A 27298-nucleotide genomic window follows, 5' to 3' on the forward strand; every position below is an offset into this window, starting at 1 on the left:
TTTAATTATAATCCATCATGTGCATAAGTTTTTGTGCCAAATGTCTCCCTCTTGCTGTGTTGTATGCTGGTTTTAATTGTTTTAGATGCTACATTATGTGCTGGCTTTAGTTGGATTTTTTTTTTTGCTGTTTTCTTTTGTGATTTAATTTGTTTTGGTTCTAGTGTTTTTATTGTGAATTGTATTTTATACTTTAATGTTTATGTAAAATACCCTGAGATACATCAGTGGTATACAAGTGCAATCAATGAATAATAAACCTTCATACATTTATGTTGTTTTGGTGGTCACCACATGTACCATTATCTGATGTTTATAGCATATCTTTACATGTCAGTTTTCAAAGGTCTTCTCACCTATTCTGTCAAAAACATGGGTGATAACAATGTGGGTCTTTAAGCATTTCAAAAAACAACACTCTTGCTCAATTATTTACCTTTTTGATTTATATCATTTTCTGCTAGTATGGATGCACAAAGAGCTGTCCAGCAATAAAGCAGACCTTATGGTATATCTTTTGATCCAGTTTAGTGACCTTTGGTATATGATTTCTAAAAGATACCATGGATGGACTGCCATCAAGTCGATCCCAACTTACGGGTGACCCTATGGATAGGGTTTTCATGGTAAGCGGTATTCAGAGGGGGTTTACCATTGCCTCCCTCTGAGGCTGAGAGGCCGTGACTGGCCCAAGGTCACCCAGTGAGCTTCATGGCTGTGTGAGGATTCGAACCCTGGTCTCCCAGGTCGTAGTCCAGCACCTTAACCACTACTACACCATACTAGCTGCATGTAATTTACAGCAAAAGGAAACTGTTTTGTTATCAGGCTATAGATGGCGCCAAATGACTATTAGAGAAATCACATCCTTTGGAGCTGAATATTTCAAATTGAGTGTGTATGTATTTAAGTCACATCATCACTATTTAGATCTAAGCTGCAGTTACATGTATTAAAATACCAGTTATCATAAATCTTCTGAAGTCATTGGAATGTTCTACATTTTGACATGTTTTTAATTTTACATTATCTGATTCATGTCTCCCCCAGTATATTCACCAAAGTCAGGAGTCTTAGCAGTCATGGGATATGAGGAGAGATCCTCTTGCGGATCGGGATTTGGTGAAGTAGCAGGAAGCAGAGTACGAATAAATGGACAGTTCTCTTAATGGAGGGCTGTAGAAAGTGGAGTCCCCCAAGGATCGGTACTGGAACCTGTGCTTTTCAACTTGTTGAAAAATGATCTAGAGTCAGAGTACTGCTATGGGAGCCAAGTTTGCTGATGATACTAAATTGTTTGGGGTTGTTAAAACAAAAAGGGATCGCAAAGATCTCCAAAAGGACCTCTGTAAACTGAGTGAATGGTTGGCAAATGCAATTCAATGTAAACAAGTGTAAAGTTATGCATATTGGAGCAAAAAAATCTTAATTTCGCATATACGCTCATGGGGTCTAAACTGATGGTGACTGACTGGGAATGAGACCTTGAGGTTGTAGTTGAGAGCTCAATGAAGATGTCGATGACCCAGTGTGCAGCAGCTGTGAAAAAGGCAGATTCCATGCTAGGGATCATTAGGAGAGGTACTGAAAATGAAATTGCTGATATCATAATGCCTTTATATAAATCTATGACGTGGCTATATTTGGAATACTGTATAGAGTTTTAGTTGCCACACCTAAAAAAGATATTGTACAGCTGGAAAAGGTTCAGAAAAGGGCAACCAAAATGATCAAGGGGATGAAGCGACTCCCCTATGAGAAAAGGGTGCAGCATTTAGGGCTTTTTAGGTAAGATAAAAGGCGAATAAGAGGTGATATTATAAAAGTTTATAAAATTATGCATGGATGGAGAAGTGGATAGATAAAAGTTTTCCTCCCTCTCTCATAACACTAGAATTCCTGGGCATCCAATGAAGCTGAATGTTGGAAGATTCAGGGAAAACAAAAGAAAATAATTCTTCACACAGTGCATAGTTAACCTATGGAATTCACTCCCATAAGAAGCAGTGATAGCCACCAACTTGGATGGATTAAGAGAGGATTAGACAAATTCATGGAGGAAAAGGCTATTAGTGGCTACTAGCCATGATGGCTATGGTCTGCCTCCATAGTTAGAGGCAGTATGCTTCCAAAAACCAGTTGCTGGAAACTGCAGGAGGGGAGAGTGCCATTTGCCCACCTGTTGATGGGTTTTCCACGGGCAACTGGTTGGCCACTATGAGAACATGTGCTGGAATAGATGGGCCACTGGCCTGATCCAGGAGGCTCTTATGTACTAAACTATTTTATGCATTTTTATTAGCATCTTCTTCCCTAATACAAAATGTTGCTTGCTGTTGTTTTTCTGCTTAGAATAACTGCCGAGAGGCCAACTAGACTACAAGATATTTTCCCTGACCATTAGCCACGCTGGCTGGGACTGCTGGAAGTTGGAGTCCTGCAACGCCTGGAAGGCACCAGAGCAGGGAGGGCTGCTTCTGAGCCACTCCCTTAACCCCTTCTCCTCATCTGTCCCCCCATTCCCCTAACCCTTCCGCCTTTTCAAGCCCCTACCTCTTCCTCCTAAATCTGGCTGTCCCCTGTTGGGATCAAAGGAATGCAGTTAGTGGCAGCCATAGACCACCCGGACTGCTTTTTGCCACTGTGACATTTGCTTAACTCAGCCAGTCCACAGTGCCTAGTGCAGGGGTCACCAACCTTTTTGGGTCTGTGGGCACATTTGCAAAGAGGAGAAGCTGTTGTGGGCACCATACACATGCCTCAACCAAGCACACACCACAGCCTGTTCTATTGGGCATAAGAGAATTTCGCATATATTGGCTTCCCCAAGGCACCTGGTTGGCCACTGTGAGAACAGGATGCTGGACTAGATGGGCCACTGGCCTGATCCAGCAGGCTCTTCTTATGTTCTTAGAATGCTTCTTTCAAATCTAATGTAATGGGGGGAGGGGACCCTGGGGCACCAGGAAAAGTCTCTGTGGGCGCGTATGCACATGTGGGCACAAGGCTGATGTCCATTGCCCTAGTACAATCACAATACAGATTGTAGAGCAGGATGAGGAACCTCAGGCCTGGGAGTTGAATGTGGCCCTCCTGGCCTATCTGTCCGGCCCTCAGAACTCTGCTCAAGCCATACCACTCAACAGTTCTGTGTTGCCCCTTCGAGTGTTTTTGCCTGGCTAGAATGTCCTTGAGCGTTACTCTTGCTTGCCTGAATAGAGGGTAGAGAGAGGTGTGGGAGTGTGTGTAGAAACTAGTTGACTGTACAAATGTAAAATTTGCATTTCTTTCTGAGCCTGCTTTTGACTTTGGCCCTGGCATATGGCCTTCAGAAGATTGCCCAGAAAGGAACGTGGCCCTTGAGCTGAAAAAGGTTCCCCACTCCTGTTGTAGAGCTTTTTGTAGTGGTTGTTCTCCCTAGCTTAGCTTCCCTCGCCGCTTCCAGAAGAACTGCCCATGCTCAAAAGAATCTCAGAAATAGCAGTTGTTTTGTTTGTTTACAAAAAAATTCTGTTACCCACTGGAGAATTAGATGTCTTTTGGTTTCTTCTCTGAAGCACCAGTCTTTCCTCTGTATTTATGTAAAGAAAGGGGCTTGCAGCCTTTTCTTCCCTTTAGAAAACAGCGCTGACAGATCCCGCTATTAAACTTCACACAGTTTGATGGTGTTGCCATGCATTTGCTGTGTCTCATATTCAGTCTGCCTTCTCTGTTCTGGTTTCCCCACAGAGCCAAAGCTATTACTCATTGTGGCTGTAATGCCAGTCAAACTTAGCTTATATTTTCCTGCTCCTTCCCCTGGAGATGCCTAGCAGCACGTATCTCAGCAGCAGCAGCACTATTGGTCTTGAAAGCTCACTACACTATAGACATTAATTACCAGGCCTTTTGTTTTCCTATCTACAACACTATAACTAGATTTATTGGAATAGGTTATTTAAATCTCCGAGACGATCTAAATGTCTTAGTCAACTACAGTTGGGCAATACTACTGATACATTTTCCCGGAATAAATTGCTCCATGATGCTTAGAATTATCAATACACATTAGATTTCAGAACTCATTTGATTCTCTGTCATTTAGTGATTTTTATTTGACCTGCAGTTGCACATTTTTCAGTTGCTCCTTTTCTTCTCACATTGATACAGTTTCCTCCAAATCACCAAAAGAAGTGGAAAGGGGAGGTAACAAATTCCTATTTGACAAACTTTGTGTCATAATTAAAATTACATTCACTGTGTCCTCTTATCTATCTCATTTCTAACGACCAGATTCTTCAGTCACAAAAAGTGGTGAGAAACAGAGTTGCATGATATCTGCACAGCAGTTTTGCTGACTTCAGCTGATGTCACGTGTAGGGTTGCCAGGTCGGAACCATCCGAAAAGCTGAGAAAATGGGGGTGGGGCCCTAGTGACGTTATGGGGTGGACCCTAGTGATGTCATTGGGTGGACCCTAGTGACATCATGGGGGCTGGCCCTAGTGACATCACAGGAGCGGGCCCTAGTGATGTCATTAAAGATGATACATTAAGTATCAACCACAGCTGCTTGGACCATACCATTAAAAAAAAATTCTCTGATTGGAAATTAAGATAGAAATCTTACCTAAAAGAGGGTGTTCCCAGATCCAGCTGAAGTGACAAGGTCATTCCTTCTCACCGGCTTAGGGAGCATGGATGGAAAATGGAAATGAACTGCCTTCAAGTCAATCCCGACTTATGGCAACCCTATGAATAGCGTTTTCCTGGTAAGCGGTATTCAGAGGGGGTTTACCATTGCCTCCCTGTGAGGCTGAGAGGCAGTGACTGGCCCAAGGTCGCCCAGAGAGCTTCATGGCTGTGTGGGGATTTGAACCCTGGTCTCTCAGGTCGTAGTCCAACACCTTTAGGGAACATTTAATCTAGCCTACTTGCTTCTTGCAAGAAGGGTTTATGTGCCCTCAGGCCAGGCCAATTACCAGAAGGCCATTGTAGGAAGAAAGGAGCTTAGTGTTGCAGAGATGTTAGATGGGACCACAGATGGATGCCCCTGAAGGCAGCAATTCTAAACATGCTTATGAAGGAACTAAGCCCCATAGAACTCAATAAGACCTACTTCTGAGTAGATAGGGTTGCAGCCGTGTTAAGCACAAGGGAGGGCATTCTAGGCAAGCAGTTAGCAACTACCTGTTAGCATTGTGCTGTTGCTAAGACTTGACTGGGGAACTTCCACAAAGTTATCCATAGGCCACTGCAACTTTATGTGTTGGCTACTGTTCTATCAGTCTCTATTCAAACAAATGGAACAATCACAATTACACAATTACCTCTAGTATTAAGGTAAAGGTAAAAAAGTGAGGAGAGAGAAATAAAACCAGTAGCACCAGGTTAAAAACAAACTTAATCCCAGATTAGTCACAGTCTTCAGAAGGCTATTGCTGATGGCAACAGCACCATACATTTACTATAGTATTATACCACTTTAAACAGTCATTGTTATGTGCCTTCAAGTCCATTACGACTTGTGGTGACCCTATGAATCAGCGACCTCCAAGAGCATCCATCGTGAACCACCCTGTTCAGATCTTGTATGTTCAAGTCTGTGGCTTCCTTTATGAAATCAATCCATCTCTTATTTGGCCTTCCTCTTTTTCTACTTCCTTCTGTTTTTCCCAGCATTATTGTCTTTTCTAATGAATCATGAATCAATATATCTATATTTGTTACCTATAATTAGTAATAAAGTTGAATGATGTATGTAAAGCATTTTTTCTTTTTCCCTTTTCATATTTATTATTTTAGTACTACTTTGTAATGTTCTTTTCCTTAATAAACATTATTTAAAAAATATTATTAATAATAATGATAATTAATTAATTCTGCACAAGCCTCTATCACAAAATTGCTGGGGGGGGGCATGGATGGTTTGAAATGGGTTTACTTGGAAGGAAGGAACTATTTGGAACAAACTTCCCCTGCCAGCAACTAAGGCACTTGCGGGGCTTGCCTGCCCAAGGGAGGAGGGGAGGGGAGGAAGACACAGGCCACCACTCAGCTGTACTGCTTGCCATCCAGGCTCACCACTCACAGACGGAGCAAGTAGCCACGAAGGGTGGGGGAAACAGATTCTTCTCCCGCTCAATGCAAGCACGCACACCCACACCCTCTCAGCTAGCAACCATCGAGGTTCACCAAGCACAGATGGAGCAAGTAGCCACAGAGGGCAGCAGACAAGAAAGTACACACACACACATCGTCACTCACCTCCACTGTTCCACCTCCTTCTTCGTCGCCTGGCTGGGCAAAAGCTGGAGATTCAGGGACATGGGGGTGATTCTGGCCGGAGGCCAGGAAAGCAAGCTGGAATCTGCTGGAGAACTGGCAACCCTAGTCACGTGGGAGAGACTTAAAATACTTTTGAGCATAGTTCCATTTACAGAATATAATGTTGCACACCATCCCAATCTCCGAGTGGTGAGAGATTTCCAGGGGTCCGTGCGCTCGCCCAGGGTTTGGTTTCCTTGGGAAGAAGGTCAGCGGAGGCTGTGGTGTCTTTATGAAATATGGTTTATTTATTTACACACATTCCAACCTGAGCTTAGAATGGAGGGGTTCAAGGTATCAGCAGCAGATCTTGCATTTTCCCTCAGGCTTACAGGAGGCACCCCAAAGCCATGGTGCAGAGAGCCAGTCTCTCTGACTGCCACCAATTTCCAGCCTGTCCCAGACACAACTGAAAACACAAACCTCTCCTAGGCCTCAGGAATGGGGGGAAGGCTCTCCTGAAGAGTTTCAATAGCAAGAGGATCTCCCTGGCCCATTCACCAGTTAATGGGCACTTGATAGACCCATTAACCCACCTGGCCACTCTATTAGATTAACAAAAGAAGCTCATCTGACCAGCAGAGTGGGTTTCTCACCCCCAGGTGCAAGGCTCCAAATCAGACGCTGGAAGGGGGCTCATAGAAATCATCCATCTCAACCCCAAACCCATAACAATAACTACCATGGGCATGCTCCATGCATGGCTCTGCAGATAGAAAAAAATGTGTATCTCCTGGCAGAGACATGTGGATGTGAAACCCACACTAAATAGTTAAGAAAACATTCCCTATCATATGTAGGATGTGTCAAGCTTTGGTTCCCTGCACATGTGAAGAAAGGAGGACATAACCAACAATGAGACAAAGAAAAAAAGGAGGGTGGGGAGGGGAGGACAAAGAAAAGAGGATTAGGAACAAGGGAAAACAATTTTTTGAAATAAGAGATCTAGTAACTATTGCCCCTGTGGAAGAATTCTATGTTGGGCAGTGTGTACTTCTTGTAGAAACATCTCTATCAGCAACTGTCTGAGGTGTGCTTTATTGGCGTACACATGACCATGAATATGTATAATGGAATAGAGTTCAGTGGATCCACCGACCCATCTATACAGCTTACTCTGTGTCATGGCCCAAGAGTCAATCCCTCCTACTATTAGAGGAGCGGTCTGAGGATACCGACTTTAATCATTATTTATTTATTAGATTTATATCCCGCCCTTTCTCCCAGTAAGAGATCTGGTTGAAAACTAGTCTGTTGATGTGAAAGAACAGGAGGAGATTATGAGTCTTATGAACAGTAGTGTAGCCGCAAACTCAGAAGTGCAGGGTGCCTTCATGATAGTCATGTCACACTGCCTCACAGCCATGCCCTCTTTTCCACTTTCCCTTGTCTCCCTTGCTCTCCCTGTCGTTTTGCAAGTCCACACTCCACTATAACAGATAATCACCATGAGGGGGGAGGCTGTGTGTTAGCTAATGAGAAGAGTCTTCTTAGTGGTTGACTCGCTCCTTTCACTCTGATTGGCTCCAACCAGCACAAAAGGACAAGGACTCTTCTCAGTGGCTAACACCCTCTTTTTTCATACTGTTTGGATCATACACAGGGACCTGGCTGGGACCCTGTTCCCCCAAAAAGGGAGACCAGGGTTCAAATCCCCATTCGGCCATGAAGCACACTGGATGACCTTGGGCCCCTCACTCTCAGCCTAACCTACCTCACAGGGTTGTTGTGAGGGGGAGAACCATGTATGCCACTTTGAGTTCCTTGGAGGAAAAGTGGGATATAAATGCAATAATAAATAAATAACAGGTCTACAACACCCCCTCACAACCCTGGATGACTACACCCCTGCTTTATCAATAAAGCTTGAAAAATTACACACATAGTTCTAGATAACCTGAAATTCAATTGCTAGCATATTATCCATGTACTATCATTCTTTGGGCATCTGAACTATTCAGGTGTGCCATTACTTTGCCAGAGAATCAAAGATGTGCTAACTCAGAAAAGGTATGTACTATCAGTAACCTTTGCATGTAACTGTAGAGTATTGCCGCCTTTGAGGGGCTCCTCTGTCATCACCTGGACATATAGTGGGGGCCCACTCATCAGAATCTACCCCCAGACAGTAACAGATTTCCTAGTTATTCACTGATAAAATGGGAAAACATTAGCACAGTGCTGTAATGTGGGCACATTCATATCTAAACCAAGTTGTTGTTGAGCATCAGAACAATTCTTGCACCAAGAAATATAGATATGCATTTTTGTTTGTTCTTCATTAATGAGTCATTATTCATAGATCCTCCGTGGCGCAGAGTGGTAAGCGGCGGTAACGCAGCCGAAAGCTCTGCTCACGGCCAGAGTTCGATTCCAATGGAAGGAGGAAGTCGAATCTCCAGTAAAACGGGTCGAGGTCCACTCAGCCTTCCATCCATCCGTGGTCGGTAAAATGAGTAAGGCCAGGGAAGGAACTGGCAATCCCACCCCATATATATGGTCTGCCTAGTAAACGTCGCAAGACGTCACCCTAAGAGTCGGAAATGACTCGCATTACAAGTGTGGGGACACCTTTACCTTTTATTCATAGAGATATTAAGGAATGAAAAAATCCATTGTGTTTAATAATGGTTTATTATCTATATATTTATATAATAACAATTTGTAAATGCTATTCCTTTCACCAGAGTACTGCGAGGTGTATGTGTGAAACCTGACAATGCATAATACAAAGAATTTGTCATAGGCAAATAAGGAACATGTTAGACTATTGAGATATCTCCTAGAGTTTCTAGAAATCTCATTTCCCTTGATCTTTTTAACAATACTTGTGAAAAATATCTTATTCACTATGTAGCTCAACTTGAATCCCTAAAACGTTGGGTAGGTTTTAAAATTAAGAGGTGTACAATTGCTCTTAGTGAGCTGATGAGAACAAAAGAAGACTGTTTTTGTTGGGTGTCCAAAGTGAGCGTTCAGTAGATCATGCTAAATATTTGTATTGGGATGGGAAAGATAAATGAGTTGCCTCTCATTTTATACGCAAATCAGGTAGCTGGAGGCACAGAAAAGGCATCCTATAAAACTCTACTAGAAGTTAAGAACAATATCTGTGTTAATCTGCTGTAACAAAAACAAGAAAGAGGCATGGGGAATATAAGCAGAAGTTAATGCTGACTTCATTTTTTTAAGTTAAAGGGAAAGGGGACACACACAATATACATTTGCATAAATATAAAGTGGGAAATACAAAGGTGTCCATCCTCCAGTGGATTGCCTCCCCCTCACACATACCCCCAAATTAGTTGCAGAGGGTTGGAGTACTCTCTGGAACAGATGGGGGAGCTGGAAGGGGGAAGAAAGGAAGGGGAAGTCTCATTACACAAGTAGAAGTTGTCGATGTTTCACAAAGAATTCCAATCTAGTTGACACAGATGTTGATTCCAATATTAAATGAAAGTATTCTACTTTGTAAGAAAGTCAGTCCAATCTATCAGTCAATTTATCTGATATTTCTGGAACCTGCTCTCTTTCATGATATAGCTACTCTTTCATTGTCAGAAGAAGAGCCTTTTTTCCCAGTAGTGAGTCAGAGTTATTTTGACTTCAACAATAAGGTTTACTTTTCACAATTTTGCCAATCTTTGGGATATTCTGCCCACAAAAGTCAAACATAACTGTCAAAGCATTTTGTTTCAGCCTCCATCCCATCATCTGCTATATTAGCAAGATTACTTGTTCCAACATTGAACTTTCTGATACTGCTACAAAACATCTGCACCATTAACACTGCATTTCCAGAATTTACAAAAGAATTGACCACACATACTTTAAATAAAGGATGAGAGCTGGCTTCGTTATGAATGTCAGTAACTACTTTCTATTTGAATGACAAACAATTATTAATTCATTTAGGCTGTAATCTTAACACCATTTACCTAGGAGTAAGCCCCACCAAATTCAATAGGACTTAGTTCTGAGTAGACATGGTTAGGACTGTGCCATTGTTTATTAAATTTATATGCCACCCATTAACAAGTATTCCCTGGGTAGTTCACAAACAAGGCAATGTTAAAAATACACTGGAATGTAGAAAGCTACCTTATATCAACTCAGACGGTTGCTCCATCTAACTCAGTATTGTCTACACTGACTGGCAGCAGTTCTCTGGGATTTCAGATTGGGGACATTCCTAAACCCACCTGCAGCTCCGCCCTGTAGCAATGGAGATTGGTATTGATCAAGGAAGAGGAAAAGGGAAGGGCAGGATAAGATCACATTGCGAAACACAAAGGCTTCATTTTCCAAAGAGAAGCAAAGGGGAATGAAAGCTAGACCAAATGAATACTCTGAACCTAAATAAGTTTCCTCAAAAATCAGCTGCATTTGTACGTACTTCCAAGGAAGTATGCTTATGATTGCAGCCAGTGATGCCTGCCAGAGCAGGACTTTGTGGCACTTCTGCTCACTCAGCAGAATGAATAGCAGAGCCCCAGTTGTAGCAGGGATGGGTTACTACACTCTGAAGTAAGTGAATTGCCACACAACCATCCATAAGATCATGAACCCTTGAGTCTAAAACAACCTAATTGCACCACTGATTGTATTTTAAGATTGTAATCCTGTGCCCAGTTGGGCTTCCTAAATCTCACTGGCTTCAGTGGGTGCAGGATTATAGTCAAAACCAGTCGCTGAATGCCACCAAAAGCCACATGATTCTAAAAGTCATTATTGCCTTGAAAGCTTATAAGGAAAGGCAGTGCCAAAAATATGATGAACTGATTCTGATTTGTACCAGTTAGCATATTATTGCAGAACCACAGGACATCTACCATGCCTCATTAACAAACTGATATTTCTTTACCTATCTGTTTTCAAGCAACTGTGTTATTCTTGGTCATGCAAATGGCAGTGAAGTTAAAATGACATACTGGTGGAAATGAGCTCTTTTTAGGTGTCAGCTTTCCTATGACCAATGCATAATCTAAATGCATTATATATGTTCATTTGTGATAAGCTTCCACACATCAGTATCTATATTAGATTTATATCCTGCCTTTTCTCCCAGTAAGATCCTAGGGTATTTCAAATCTCCTCATGGCTTTGTACAGCAGGCTACTTTCCAGCAATGGAAAAATCAGAAGTTTCTACATATACATGCCTTTCTATCCTCCCTTGCCAATGCTGTGGAGTGCACAGGTCACCTTGGTACTCTAGTGACCTGCATATGAGGAAACAGGAAGGTTGGTGGCTGGAGCGCAGGTGGTGCAAATCCTGATCTGAACCTGACTGAACATGCATTATTCTGCCTACCATGTAGCAGTGATGGCAGTGAAGAACATGTCCACAAATAGCCTTTTGGCAGAGCTTTTCCATGTGGTGAATGGGCCAGGGTGCAATGCCGTGATTCTCTCAGCTGCCTGCTGTGACAATTTTGCTGTTTGTCTTTTTGTCTGATTAGCTTGTGTTTAATGGTTTGTTATTTATAGTACTTGCTTTATTGGTTTTTTTAAACTGTATGTTTGTGATGTACGGAAACTGCCTTAAGATCTGTGATCAAATAGTTCCATTACTAAAATATCATCATTGAAAGGATCCCAGGATAGGAAAATATGAAAAGTGTGCCTGTGTCAAATGAACAGGTTACTTAACTTTAATTATATCAACAATTCTATTAATGAAGGGCAGAGTACAATTTTCTCAAATAAGAAATGTAATCAACACTATCTGATTAGAAACATTTCCTGGCCATTGGAATGAGGGCAATGGGGGGGAAATTAAACTGTCATTTTTATTTGTACTTTGAAATTTTCATCTGTAATGAAACAAGATCCTTGCTTGTTCAGAGTTAAGGGAGATATGTTAATTGTTAGTGAGCTGGGGTTATACTCCTTGAGAGGTAGGAATCTTTTTTTGACTCACACTGCCTTTCAAATTGAGGCTGCCATCCTAAACAAGCACACTTACAACAAAGTCATTGAAACTCAGCGGGACTTGTTTTTCTTTTACAAGTAATTGTACCCATTAAAATACATGCTCAAGGCAGCTTGCAAACTTATTATCAGCATGTTTGGGTTTGTTGTTGTTATGTGCCTCCAAGTCGACTACGACTTATGGCGACCCTATGAATCAGTGACCTCCAAGAGCATCTGTCATGAACCACATGTTTGGGTTAGTTGTATCTTAGCAATCTTGGACAGGTTTCACTTGTTTTATTAGTTGTTGGTTCTAGAATTTTACTTATGGGTATTTTGCACTAATCTTCTGTGTTTAATTGGATGTTTTATATCTTATAGTTATGGATGATATCCAACGTTGTGCAAGCAGACTTCCTTAGGTGCAGGAAGACTCCCCCCCTCCCTCCAGCCTCCTGCACCCCTTCCAAATTGCTCCAGAGAGTTTACCAACCCTCCAGAACAGATTTGAGGGGTGCATGGGATGCTGCAGGGGGCAAGGAGAGAGGAGGGGGAACTGCTGTTGCGCATGCTGACGTTTGTTCCACTGGCAGCTGGACACAATTGCATGTCACCCTATACATTTGTTTAACTAGTATATTCTTGTTTGCTACCTTATAAGTTTCTAAGAGGCAGAAAAGAAAGTTATTGAGCAAATTAAATAAATAAATATTAAAAATAACAATAAAACACAAAGCAATCAACAACAACAAAAAACAGAGAAGAGACAACAGATAAAATGCTTCCATTAACAAATCGAGATTAAAATTAACACCTTGACAGGCCAAACATCTGCTGGAAAAGAAATGTCTTTGCACAGGGACAGAAGGCCATCTGAGAAGGGGGGCACAGGCCTCCGCTGGCAGGGTGTGCCTAAGCCTAGGCATAGTCACAGAAAATGTCCTTTTCCACATCTCAGCCAAATGCAATTCAGATGCTGGTGGGATGTGAATGAGTACCTCCGAAGAAGATCTGAACTGGCAGACAAGTTTTCTTACTTCTGAATAGACATTCATAGGCTCATGCTGTGATGCTGTAAATCTGGCTACCTATTAGCTTCCAGGCTAAGTTCAAGGTTCTGGTTTTGGTGTACAAAGCCCTATACAGCTTGGGACCAGGAATTACCCCTTATACACCCAGTCAATCACTGCGCTTTGCAGGTGAGGGCCTCCTGTAGATATCATCTTATCAGGAGGTCTGTTCCACATAACCTAGGAAATGGACCTTTAGTTTAGTGGCACCAACCCTTTCGGATTCTCTCTCCTTAAATATTAGACAGTCGCCATCTCTGTTATTTTTTCAGCGCCTACTGAAGACCTTCCTCTTTCAACAAGCCTTTTAAGTAGAGACCTTATACCAGTCTATGTCTGTGTTGGAATTGCTTTTTAATACGTTTTTAAAACTTTTTTTAAAAAAATGTTTTTAAAGATGTTATATTAAAACAAAATGTTAACAACGTATTAAGTTTTTAAGGATGTTTTGTTTTAATATGTTTTAAAGTCTGTTTTTATGATGTTTTAGAATGTTTTTAGTGCTTTTGTTTGCCGCTCTGGGCTCTTGCTGGGAGGAGGGGCTGGATATAAATCTAATAAATAAAATAAATAATAAATTCCAGGATAGTTGGTGTGCATGTACATTATATACAAGAAGGGATTGTTGCACTATGTAATTATATTTTCTAAAATATATTTTATATATTTTCTCCAATGAATTTTATCACACTGTTGTTCCATTGGAAATATGATTTTAAAAGGACTTGTTAGTTTTGAAACAAATTGCATGCATGTGTGTTCATTTATTACATGAGATTTGTTTCACAAATGATAAGTCCTTTTAAAAATCATATTTCCAATGGAACAACAGTGTGACAGAACTTATTTTTCATTCCAAATATTTCCTCTCTGCTTAAAGTACCTTTAATGAAGTAAAATTAGTTTGATGATATTTTTTTTTAAAAAAGGATAGTGTTTCATAGTTTCCCCCCACACAAGGATTCATCATCTTCACTTAATAATCCAAAATCCTACCTTGTATTGAAACAGAAAATCAGTATATTTTGATTAAAATTCTAATTTCTATGTTTATACATTGAATAATCAAATTGTTTTGTTCATCTAAATTATGTTCATACTCAACAGTACCCAGAAACATGCAGCTCATCCTATGTAAATTTACTCAGAAGTAACTTGCATTATGACCCTCCGTGGCGCAGAGTGGTAAGCGACGGTAATGCAGCCGAAGCTCTGCTCACGGCCGGAGTTCGATTCCAACGAAAGAAGGAAGTCAAATCTCCGGTAAAAGCGGTCGAGGTCCACTCAGCCTTCCATCCATCCGTGGACGGTAAAATGAGTACCCGGCATACGCTGGGGGGTAAAGAAAGGCCGGGGAAGGAACTGGCAATCCCACCCCATATATACGGTCTGCTTATAAACGTCGCAAGACGTCACCCTAAGAGTCGGAAACGACTTGCACTATAAGTGTGGGGACACCTTTACCTTTTTTAACTTGCATTAAATTCCAATGGATTTTTTTTTCTAGGTAAATGTTCATAGGACGGCAGTCTAAATCTGAAATCCAGCCACCTGAATCATACATAAAAATACAGTGAAAAAACTACTATTGAGATGATTACTAAATCTGAGTTCTCTTCCTTTGTAATGTTCTTTTTCTCTTTAACATCTGATGGTACTGCTGCTGCAATGAACAGTGACTGCAATGTGCCAAAATATTAGAGGACAGGGAATAGTTGCACCCATTTCCCAGGCCATTTGTGAGAGATTAATACACAGTGAAATTATATACCTGACCAGCATCCTATACGCAGAGTCACTATAGTTGTCATTATAATGAAATGGATCTATAATCAGTTACATCTGGCATCAATCCCCATAATTCCAATAACTTTTTTTCCCTAGTGATGAACTGCTTTATGCAATCACACTTATGTCTAAATCACATAGTAATGCTATTTCCAACACGGATGAGCTTTCTCTGTTGGAAATGACTCCCGTTTGTAATAGGCCTATGTGCCCAAATTCCAAGTCATCATGTGTTAACAATTCAGAAGACCACCTCAAGCTAATATATATTGGATGAATAAACTCAGATTGACTGCTTCATGTTAAAAAAAGGGGGGGAGATCATGTGGACTGGTCCTGACTTGAAAATGACCACTTATCAAGACCGTGGAATCTCCTGTAATAAAAGGTTCTCAACCTCAGAAAGTCATCAGCGATAAAGAGGTGACAAACCAATTACCTTGGGTGTTTTCCTGCCATCCTTAGTGAAGCAAAGCAGGACCCTGGCTGTAAATGTGAGATCTATAACACACACCAAGCCCTTAACACTGCATATGTAAAATGGACGTATAGTTTGTTTATTGTTTACAGATAGAAGGTTCACAATGCAACATGTTCTAGTGATCGCAAGAGCTCTGTTCAAACTTTGTTCATTCAGAGGCAAATATGAAGTGAGTGGAATGTTTTCCATCCAGATATTCCCATGTAAAAGTGCCATTAGCACCATCCTGCCAGATCTCACCCTGAGCCATCTGTGGGCACACTCCTTGTTTGGAATAACACACTTAAATCTGCCCAGATCTCAGTGCTTGTGCTTGTGTGTCTATGCAGACTACTTCATAGTCTTCCAGTATTGAAATGTAGACAATGAAAACATTTCCCAAGACGATTTCAGTTCCAATTCTTGGTTCCTTGAGTTATAAAGCTAAATGTCTCCTAAATGCAGGGTGGGTGGGGTGTTTATATCTATTTCTTTGAAAAAATGGAAATAGACTGCCTTCAAGTTGATCCCGACTTATGGCGACCCTATGAATAGGGTTTTCATGGTAAGCGGTATTCAGAGGGAGTTCACAATTGCCTTCCTCTGAGGCTGAGAGGCAGTGACTGGCCCAAGGTCACCCAGTGAGCTTCATGGGTGTGTGGGGATTTGAACCCTGGTCTCCCAGGTTGTACAGGCGGGCCCCGCTTATACGACAGGTTCCGTTCTGGACCTCTGCCGTAAAGCGGAAATCGCCGTAAAGCGGAACCCCATTGAGTATAATGAGGCTCATTGCGCGAAAATGCTGCAAAATCGGCTTTAAAATGGGGAATGAAAGCTGCCGCATTAGCAGAACGCTGGGAAGCGAAGCGCTGGTAAGCAGGGCCCTACTGTAGTCCAGCACCTTAACCACTACATCACGCTGGCTCTCATCTATTTCTTTAGACATTTACAAAATGTATCTGTAACTGTCAACTTTGGTATTTGTGAATGTCAGTGCTCATTTAACTTTGGAGATAAACTGCAAGCATATGCACACAAAGAGGATGACAAACAGAATTCATAATTTTTATATACTTAGTAATGTTCTGGATGAGTATTAACTTATATATGGTAATTGGATATTATAGCAGAACTGCAGTACTGGATATTATAGCAGAACTGTCATAAGGTGTAAAACTATAAATGAACATTTCAAAACCCATAAAGTATCTAGTTCCCAATATTTTGACCCACTGCAGTGCGATCAAGGCACAGGTGGGGCTAGGAAGGAGAAAGGGAAGGGTTGATGCTAAACTGGGGTTACGAGGGAGTTGGGGCAGGATGACTTTTGTCCCCACCCCAACAGCAGCCCTAAGTCTGCCTCTTTTGTTTCTTACATATAAATTAATGGCTGCCATTTACTCCTAAGGGAAAAAAGTAAAGCACTGGACTAGGTAAAAGTAATGCACTGCCTTAATCATTTAACCTCCATTTAGACTTTGGACAGCCCTGGCATCATCGATAGGGTGTAATGGTGGGTTTCCATATGGAAGGCATGTAGGGATGCATTGCTTAAACCAGTGCTGCCTGCAATAGAAAAGGAAAAGGAAAAAACTGTCAGGGTGGGACTTAGGGTTGCCAGGTTCAGGGCCTGAGACTGATCCTGTATCTTTAGGAGAAGAGAAAGTCAGCCAAGTGCAGGTGTTCTTGCAACACTGTAATGGGAAAAACCACAAGGTGGAATTCTCCCTTCCCCTTATGCAACTTTTAAAGATACAGAAGATCTCTTGGAGGCTGGGCCTGGCAGTGAAGAGGTCTTCTGTATCTTTAAAAGTTGTGCAAGGGGAAGGGAGAATTCTACCTTTCATGTTGATTATCTCATAGGATGCTGGAGACAGAGGGACCCTGCTGGAACCCTGCTACTAATACTGTGAAGTATTAGTTCCCCTCTATTCAGCACTAGTTAGGCCTCATCTTAAGTACTGTGTCCAGTTCTGGTCTCCGCACTTCAAGAAGGATGCAGACAAACTGGAACAGGTTCAGAGGAGGGCAACAAGGATGGTCAGGGGCCTGGAAACAAAGCCCTATAAGGAGGGACTGAATGAACTGGGCATGTTTAGCCTGGAGAAGAGAAGACTGAGGGGAGATATGATAGCACTCTTCAAGTACGTGAAAGGTTGTCATACAGAGGAGGGCCGGGATCTCTTCTCAGTCGTCCCAGAGTGCAGGACATGCAATAATGGGCTCAAGTTGCAGGAAGCCAGATTTCGACTGAACATCAGGAAAAACTTCCTGTTAGAGCTATACGACAATGGAACTAATTACCTAGAGAGGTAGTGGGCTCTCTGACACTGGAGGCATTCAAGAGGCAGCTGGACAGCCATCTGTCGGGAATGCTTTAATTTGGATTCCTGCATTGAGCAGGGGGTTGGACTTGATGGCCTTGTAGGCCTCTTCCAACTCTACTATTCTATGATTCTATGATTCTATGCTCCCCAAAATGTAAAGGGTCTAAGACACACACACCCCGAGTCCCCAGATGACTACACCCCTGGAAGTGTGACCCTATTAATTCTACTGGATCGTTCAGTGGTTCATAGCATCCTTCACTGTTTTTCCAGGTTGATAGCACCATGCTCTGGCATATTCTAGCATAGTATTCCCCTCACCCCACTTTTCAACATCTATATTAAACCACTGACTAAGGTTATGCAGAGAATTGAGGTTAAGTGTTTCTAGCATCCAGTTGACATCCAGCTGTATTTCTCCTAACCCAGATGGTGCAGTGGTCATGGTGAACAGGTCTGAAGTCAACAATTGGCTGGATGAGGGATAGTATACTGAAGCTCAATCCAGATGTTGTTCACCTGGCAAGGGAGTAGGGAATTTATCCTTTTTTACTTGGGGTTGCACTCCCCCTTCAATTTTTATTCTGCCCTATCTTCAGGGAGCTTAGGGTGGTTTTCATGGTTAGGCTGAAAGACAGGGACTGGCCAAAGGTCACACAATGAGTGAGTTTCATGGCTGAGTGGGGATTTGAACCTGGGACTCTCTAGTCTTAGTCTAACACTCTAGCCACTGTGATACTAGATCTCTAAAAAACCAAGTTCAAAGCTTGAAGGTGCTTTTCGATTCAGCTCTATCTCTGGGGCCCGTGTAGCATCTATGGCTTAAAGTGCCTTTTACCAAATTTAGTTGGTATGGCACCTACAGCCCTTTTTGGATAGGAATCACCTTGTTAGTTATCCATCCCCTGGTTACATCTTAGTTAGTTTAGTGGAAGCTAAGCTGGTTGATCAGCAACATTTCAAAATTCAACTGGGCAATATCTTTATTAGGACCAACTAAAATGCCACAAAAAAGTAATGCACCTTTGAAGGCAATTTGAAAATGCCAATTGGTCGACTCCACAATATGGCAGTGAAACTGTTGACTGAGACACCTCTGAAAGGAACATAGTGCACCTATTTGGCAAAATTCACATTGGCTTCCAATGGATGTCCAAATGTAATTCAGGATGCAGGTGTTGATCTTTAAAGGCCTCAGTGGTCTGACCTGAGGGTTTCTCAAGGACTTCTTGAATGAATTGGTATTGTGGCTTGCTTTGGGTAGTGTTATACTATGTTGGACTATTGTTGGGTGTTTGTTTAAAGTCTTTTAAACAATGTTTATATATAATAATATTTAAAAAGATGTAGATGTTTTAAATCATTTTTTTATAACTTATGAACTGCTTTGGGATTTTTTTTAAAAAAAGTGGTATGCACATTTGTTAAACAAACAAATAAATAAATTCCTATATCCCCCTCTGCTCACTCACTGCCTTTCTTTGGGTCTCCTGTCCTTCTGAGATGAAAAGGATTTCTGTGGAGATACGTCTTCCCTGTTGTGGCACCACACCCTCTATGGCAGATGTTTGACTACAACTGTCACGTATTCCCTTACCATTGGCCATGCTAGCTAGAACTGATGGGACTTGGGAGTTCAACAACATCTGATGGGTCACAGCTTCCCCTTCCTATACATCTCTACTAAAACATGTCCTGTTAAGTTCAATCGGACTTACTTCTAGCCAAATGGATATAGGATTGCAGCCTCTGTCACTGACCTACAACTTGGTTTTTAAGGCTATAATCCTATGTCAATATAAAGTGGTGCTCTGCAGATGTTGTTGGACTGCAACATCCATCAGTCCCAGCCAGCATGGCCAATGGTCAGGGATGATAAGAACGGTAGTCCAAAACCATCTGGAGAGCACAAGCTTGGCTAACCCTGATCCAGAGGGCCACAGGTTCCCGCCCTTACTCTAGGAGATTTGCTTGGCCTTCCTTGTCAGTATTTAGATGTCAAGGGAAAACCTATTTATTACAGCATGCCTTCGGGTGGTTTAGCTGTTTTGTCTTGGCTTCTTATTGCTCTTGCTGTTATAAATTGTTATATATTGTTATTTTTATTGTTTAATTATATATATATACATACTATTGTTTAGTTCTATAGTTATTTTCATAGGTTAAATCTGATAGTTTAATTATTGTTTTGACCACAGTTTTTGGAAAAGTGGGATATATAAACATTTGCATATGCTAATTAATCAATATAGAGAGAGGAATTTTGAAGTGGCCATTCCTCCCAACAAAACACACACATGCCAACGCTAGAGAGTCCCTGGCTTTCTCACGCTGGACACTTTGCAGCTAGAGCCCAAGCGTGGGCTTCCCCTCTTAATGACAACAGCCATGTGTCTGCTCAAGTGTGATTAACACTCACTTGCCAAATCTCTCCCTGGGCCATTTGGGGCTCGCACGCGTCCACGCTCCTTGTTTACCCTGATGCGGCTTTCACGCGCAGCCTTTTTGTTTACCTCTCCGGCAAATGAGATGAGGCGGCTGGGAGACTGCGTAGCAGTCATTATAAAAACCCCACGGGCGACAGCCGATCCAGAGCCCAGTCCCGGAGAAATCTCCGAAGAGGCGAGACGAGGAGGAAGCAGCATCTGTGGCACTTGAGCTGGGTTGACTGCGGCGAGGGACGGAGCATGGAGAGTTCGCCAGTCTGCCTCTGCGGTTCTCCTCCCCATGGAGCTCGGAGCCCCCGGATTTGCTGCAAGGGACAAGCAAGGTACCCGCGCTTTCCTTCGGTCCAGCGCGACCAGCGCGCGGGCCTTAGAACTCGTAGGCAGCCGCCTCTTGAAATCAGAGGCTTTGTGTTGCTTTTCTCCATCCTCCTTTCCAGCCATCCCTCCCTCGCGCTCTCAGTCTTTCTTACCATGCGGGGCAGCCCAGCTAAGGCAAAACTGCATTTTGTTCCCTTGATTCTGCAGGTCCGAAGGATTCTGGAGACCTTGGATTCCCACCCACAAAGATGCAGAAAGGCAGCACAGGCAAAACCACAGGGCGGTGAGTGCGTCCATTCTGACAGAAGCGACAACAATCCCACGTGGGGTTATGGTAGTGTGGAGTTGTGTACTGACTGGGCTGGCTCTTTACTTCCTACCTCTATGTGCATGGAAGAGTGCGAATGACGATGTCATCATTTCCTTTTTAGTCTATCAGTTAAAAACAATACAGAGGCATATTGGGGCATGATGATATCACCATCGTCAGTAGTGGCCCCCGAACTATGGAACACCCTTTCTGACGAGGTACGCCTGGCGCCTACTTTACTATCCTTTCGGTGCCAGGTGAAAACCTTCCTCTTTGCCCAGGCATTTTAATATTTTTAATATTTTAGTATTTCAGTATTTGTATTTAATGTTGTATTTGTTAGTTATATGTTTTATTTGTTTGTTTAATTGTTGATTTGAGAATTAGATGGTTTTTAATATTGAAATGTAAAGATATATTTTTATTTGTTGTACACCGCCCTGAGAGCTTTGCTGTGGGCGGTATAAAAATTGAACTAAATAAATAAATAAATATCCCACCCTTCCTCCCAAAAGAGTCCATGGAGGCAACAGCAAGGGCTACTTTGTCCTTCTTTTGATGACACATTTTAATTAAATTGGAAAATCTATATACATTTTGGCAAAAGTTCCTAACGGTTTTACAGAAATTATAAACTACAAATAAAGATCAGAATCCAATAAATGCATTACAAAAATTCCATCATTTAAAACAGCAAGTCAACAGCTGAACAGTAGAGCTCTCTTATTTGTTAGCCAGGATCTTGATCCTAAATAGGCTTACCTTGCTTTCTCAAGTGATACCTAAATCAATGTGTGTGCATTTCATGCCTGTAACACAGAGCCCCTCCAGATACTGTTGTTGGACTCCAGTTTTCATCAGCCCCAGCTAGCATGGCCAATGGTCAGAGATTATGGGAGTTGTAGGCTTAAATGAAACTGGCTCTCTTCCCATTTTATCAGGATTACGTTCCATTACCAAGTGACACATTCCAGAGGTGTTTTTACATTGCTTTTGATATTGCCCTTAATCTACACCAGTGGTTCTTAACCTGGGCTGCACACATCCGTGGGAGTGCGAGACACTTTTTCTAGGGGTGTGAGGCGTTGTTCAAGGGAACAACCAACAATTTAGGAAAACTGTCGTTTATCTTAGCTAAGTTAGGCTAAAACACACATTAAAATAAAAAAAAATGATATTTTTTCAGGGGGTGCGAGAGCATATTTTGGAAATCCAAGGGGTGCTGACAATGGAAAAGGTTAAGAACCACTGATCTACACTGTTAACCATTCTGTTTTTGACCTGTGTCTCATGCTTATGCTCCTAGTTGTGCAGCCTTTCTGAGACTACAGAAGACTCAGCAAAACTCACACAGTATATACACCCAGTCAGGTAAGGTGTAAGCACTGATATTATTTAAACCTAATAGGGGCTATATTTTCTGTTTGTTTGTTTTTTCCTAGCAGGGCTTCTGTATCATTAACCTAGTGGGAAGAATACCATCCAGTGAAGGCATTTATGGTGCAGTACAGGGGACTCTTTGACTGCTTAATTTCAGGACTCAGAGAGAAGCAGAATATCCCTCTGATCTGCTGCCCCACAGGGCTGTTGCCTATATGAGGTTTCTGCCTGTACTGTGCACCTGCTTTTCCTGGTGGCCAGATGGGCATAGAATAGCATGTGGCCCACCTATTCAACAACAGGGTTCCTATGAGGTATATTATGTTGGGCTTCAGTGACTGGACCAATGCATTGCCACATGGAATTCCCCCCCTCCGTCCTGGGTGTGTTCGATCACTGCACCAGATAACTGTGGACTGCACAGTTTGCATGGAAGGAAGAGATGAGTGTGGAAAACTCTGTGCCATATTGTATATTTTTTCTCAGTTCTGTAACTTTTCCTGCAGTTTCCCCCACCAGAATGAGGAAGTGAACTGTTATAGGAACCAGCTGAACTGGTCAAACTAGTTCATTTGTTTTGGTAATGGGTCTGGCCAAGTCTGTCAGATACGTCCATTAACATGTCTAAAGATTTGGTCAAGAACAGATGTGTTGCCATAGGAACAAATGGCTGGTGATGCTCTTTCAAGGGGGTAGGCCCTCTCACCTGACAAGGGCCAGGAGGTAGCCTCTCTCGCTGTGTGTGGTGTGTTTTAGTTTGATGTTCAGCTGGGAGCTGCAAAGACACTCTGGGGTCTGTGCTGATTCCAAGGCCATTGCTTTGGGATCCCTCCCTGAAAACCTAATGGGGAAGCAAGATCTGTTGGAGTGTTAATGTTGTGAGCCCCTTCCATCTTATGCTCATATTGTATATCTTTGTAAAGAAATATAAATATATCATAAAGACACCACAGTCTCCAGCCGCCTTTGTTCCAGGGAACCCAATCCCTGAGTAAGCGCTGGAGCCCCTTGAAGTCTCTCACTGCTCAGAGACTGGGGTGCGTGCAACAGTACTGTGCAGAGATGTCTGTAGCGAGATCATGGCAGAGTTCCCACTGCAGAGCTAAACTTACTTGTATGTATATAAGTCCTATTGACTTTTATAGAATCTTTAAGTGCCCAGGAACATTCATAACTCCATCCTGAAATTTCCCATTAGATGCCATTAAATCATTTTTGCCTGACCTTGTATAACAGCAATTGTATTTGAGCGGTTATATATCTTTCATTTTATTAGTTATTAGCTTATGTAGAATGTATATTTAAGTATTTTGGCCAAGAAGAAGAAATTTTCACTAGGGAAACAAGGCTGCAGACTGAGAAGTGATGGGCCCACTAGACATTCATGGTAGATTCCAAGTTCAAACAGCCCCAGTTTGGGTGGTGACATCTCCGAGAATGCAGTACACTTATGTATGTGCATTATGAGAGCTGAACTATTACCAGAACTAAACTATTCAAGAAAGGTTTTCTTTTGGATTGTTATAAGCATCATTTAATATTTCAGCCTGGGGAAACTTTGTGAAATGCCCCTAAGGCGTAAGCATGGTTTATTTTCTCATTAAACTTCTTTTTTCTTGACTTTTGTAGCTCTAGTAAATAGAACATCAGAATGGGACTACATATTATAGTTCCTAGCTCTGGTTTGTATGCAAAGGTACCACTGCGTGAGAAGAAAGCAATTCTACTCATGTAAGGTGAAGTCTCTAATTTTCACTAGTCCTTCCTAACCACTACAACCCCCTACACCTCCTCAGCATTGCTCCTAAGGACTGGGGGACACAGCTTGCCCTCATAAGTCATAATCTACTTGAAAGCACATAACAACAAGCCCTGTTATCCAGACGCAGAACTAAATGATTAGTTCAAACAAGCTAGCTTCGGTAGCTATGATATGAAGTTGTCTTGTTTGACCATAACCATAATTAATGTTAACCACAGTTGGTCAGTATGGATGAGACAACATACCACAGTTAAGGTTAGGTTTTATTATCATTGGTTGAGATTTTTTAATGCTCTAATTTAAATTGTATGTTTTTATGTTGTACATCGCCCAGAGTGGCTGGATAACCAGCCAGATGGGCGACTAATAAATTTAATAAATAAATAAATAAATAAATAAATAAATAAAAGCAAAAACAAAAACTTCTGAATGCCTCCCAGCAGTGCAGCACAAGAGAGGAGAGGGAAGAGTGTCCAGGTCCTACTCTTTCACATTGCAGTAACCAGGGATGAGGAACCTGTGGCTCTAGATGTTGCTGGACTATAACATCCATCATCCCTCACTGTTGTCTGTGCTAGATGGGGCTGATAGGAGTTGGAGTCCAACAATATCTGGAAGGCCACAGGTTAGCCACTTCTGTGCTAAACTATGCTTTTTTTCCCTGGCATGTAAACATGACCAGTGTGTAGTTCTGCAGTAAATGAGCTTCTTAATGACTTCTTGCCTATGTGCAGTTTTTGTGGTCATTTAAAAATTCCTCCAGGTTTAAAAAGCAGCTTCTGCTGTTGGGATAGGAGCTGAAGCTACAGCTGTTTCTGAAAAAGTTAAAACAGTCCTGTTTGTATGTGCCCAAGTGAAGGTGCTCACTGTTGAGGTCATAGAAATGAACATAATTCAGGGGCCAGAGGCTGCTTTTGCATCCCTAATGCTGATTGTACTGCATGGATTCCAACATTGATATTTGTGTTTAACTAGTTTGGACATTTCATATAACTATATGCTATAATTAGCATTTCATATAACAAACTTCAGAACATTTTGTGACAGATTTATGATAGATTTTGAGGCAAGTTCTGAATATCAAATTGATTTTCATGCTGTTTTTAACAAACTGAAAAACATTTAGCTGTCTTGAGAGCATAAAAGAAATCTTTCAACATAAGGTGCCTTATACTGAGTCAGATCATTGGTCCATCTAACTCAATATTGTTTACCCTGACTGGCAGCAATTATTTGGGATTTCAGGCAGGGCATACTTTCCAGCCTTACCTGGAGATGTCAGGGATTGAATCTGGGGCATTCTGTGTGCAAAACATCACTTGCCATAGCTCAGTGATTCCCATAGCTCATATCTATACATATGCATTGACCCAGTAGATCTTTCACATTTTTTAAAGAAAAAGATATCCTGTTAGTTGGGTGTATTTGACTTATTCGACTTTATTTATTCGACTTATTAGTCGCTTATCTGGCTGAATTGTCAGCCACTCTAAGCGATGTACAAAGCAGAACATGTAAACTTCAAAACATTAAGAGACTAACAATAAAAACTAACAATAACGTAAAAGCAACAAGTTCCAAAAATAATAGGGCTTCTCTCCTGTATAGTCCGGAGGTGTAACTACCGATGGAGGTTCCTGGTGTAAGCATCGAACCAGTGTGGCAATAGTTCATTTGCAAGATGTAAAAAAACATCCTCCCTGATCTTAACATCCAGCAACTCCAAGAAAGAGAGGGGCGGGACAAGAGAGGGTAGTCTTGTTACCATCGTGAACATCTCTAAAAATTAAAGAAGTAATTCAGTGAATTTAATTTCATGTTAACTAGACTGGAGTGAAGCCCAAGGTACGTGATCCTTTAATCATCCTTTAAATATTAAATGAACAGAACATGTTTTATATTCGTTATAGGTTATTCTGGCCCAAATCAAGGTGCTTTGACTACTTGTATCAAGAAGCTGAAGCACTTCTGAGGAACTTTCCTGTCCAAGCTACAATTTCCTTTTATGAAGATTCCGAGAATGAAGATAGTGATGACTTGGAACATGATTCTGGAGCAGAATTGGATTCTTAATTATAATGAGTGTTAATATCACTGTTTATTTTCATTAATTTAATATTAATATCAATATGCTCATAGTATTTTAAGCTAATTTATATGTAAATTATTTTAAATTAAAATCAAACGTTTCACATTTTTATAACTTCAGTAGTTTATTTTGTACCTTCCACATACCCACCCACCCTCCATTATTCTGAAAACAGTAACCTTGTTATGCTAGTAGCATATAGCACTAAATCAATAGCAATAAAATTAATAGAATTATAGCTGCGAGATGGATGGAGGAACTGTGGCAGGGGTGGGGGTGAGACTGTATATTGGAATCTGGAGAACTACATGTTTTTTCCTTAAAAAGGAAATTTTAGCATTTTTATTTTTTATATCTGATTCTAAACATATTTATTAGGAAGAAGCCCTATTGATTTCAGTGGGAGTTATGTTCATGTAGACATGCTTAGGATCTCAGCCTTGTAATGTTTTTCAGGGTGACAAATGGGAAGGTGTGTCACACATACCAGCATGAAGGAGAAATATGATTTTCTGGGTTCCATGTTACACATCATCATGTATGAAAATATTGTCTTTCTGGATGCTGCTCTTAGAAAAGGGCAACTCAATCTTGTTATTTCATTCCCAAATCAATAAAGAATCTAAGCCCATAATCCTATTCTTTTCTGGACAACCCATTGTAAGAATGTTTAGGTATAGGATTGCACTGTAGGGCTGACTTGAGTGCACACTTACTTGAGAGTAGGGTGGCCAGATGCAAAAGAGGAGAGAGCTTCTGCACCTTCACTAGTGGTGCAGAAGAGAGAATTTCAGCAGGTGTGGCGTGTATAGTATTCCTCTGAATACAAGTTGATGTGGAATACAAACAAGGAGAATGCGGCTGCAGGCTTCACATAGGCATCCTGAACGCCTCCCTGCAGTGCAGGAGGAGATGAGAGTCTTATCTGCTTGGCTGGACTAGATGGGCCTTTGCTCTGATGCAGCAGGACTCTTCTTGGTAGATTTATTTGAAAGTTAAAAGTCAGGGTTGCAGTCATCCAGGGTCTTAGGGGATCTTTGACCCCTTCCTTTTTTTGGAAGCAGGGTCTCAGCAGGGTCCATATGTCTCCGGCATCTTATGAGCCAATCAGCATAAACGGGGAGTGTA

General features: G+C 41.6%; 1 protein-coding gene and 1 long non-coding RNA gene across 4 annotated transcripts in view; both read left to right on the top strand.

Moving 5' to 3' along the window:
- LOC133383137 (uncharacterized) overlaps positions 1–5673 on the top strand; it is a 30615-nt gene extending 24942 nt beyond the window's left edge. For all 3 annotated transcript variants that reach the window (XR_009762186.1, XR_009762187.1, XR_009762188.1), the window contains exons 3-4: positions 527–626; positions 2353–5673. This is a non-coding gene — a long non-coding RNA (uncharacterized LOC133383137). The remainder of the gene's footprint in view (positions 1–526; positions 627–2352) is intronic.
- A 14600-nt stretch (positions 5674–20273) lies between these two features.
- RIPPLY2 (ripply transcriptional repressor 2) lies at positions 20274–26746 on the top strand. Its single transcript, XM_061626254.1, has 4 exons — positions 20274–20634; positions 20837–20912; positions 22246–22310; positions 25992–26746. The coding sequence occupies exons 1-4, from the start codon at positions 20552–20554 to the stop codon at positions 26152–26154; spliced, it is 387 nt and encodes a 128-aa protein (XP_061482238.1). The 5' UTR covers positions 20274–20551; the 3' UTR covers positions 26155–26746.
- Positions 26747–27298: the final 552 nt, after the last annotated feature.

Source organism: Rhineura floridana, chromosome 4, assembly GCF_030035675.1.
Source record: "Rhineura floridana isolate rRhiFlo1 chromosome 4, rRhiFlo1.hap2, whole genome shotgun sequence".
In the NCBI taxonomy this organism is placed as follows: Eukaryota; Metazoa; Chordata; class Lepidosauria; order Squamata; family Rhineuridae; genus Rhineura; species Rhineura floridana.

Coding starts and splice junctions, on each gene's coding strand:
- RIPPLY2 (XM_061626254.1), top strand. CDS start 20,552: ATGGAGAGTTCGCCAGTCTGCCTCTGCGGTTCTCCTCCCCATGGAGCT. Junction 20,913..22,245: donor ACAGGCAAAACCACAGGGCG/GTGAGTGCGTCC, acceptor TTATGCTCCTAG/TTGTGCAGCCTTTCTGAGAC. Junction 22,311..25,991: donor CAGTATATACACCCAGTCAG/GTAAGGTGTAAG, acceptor TATTCGTTATAG/GTTATTCTGGCCCAAATCAA.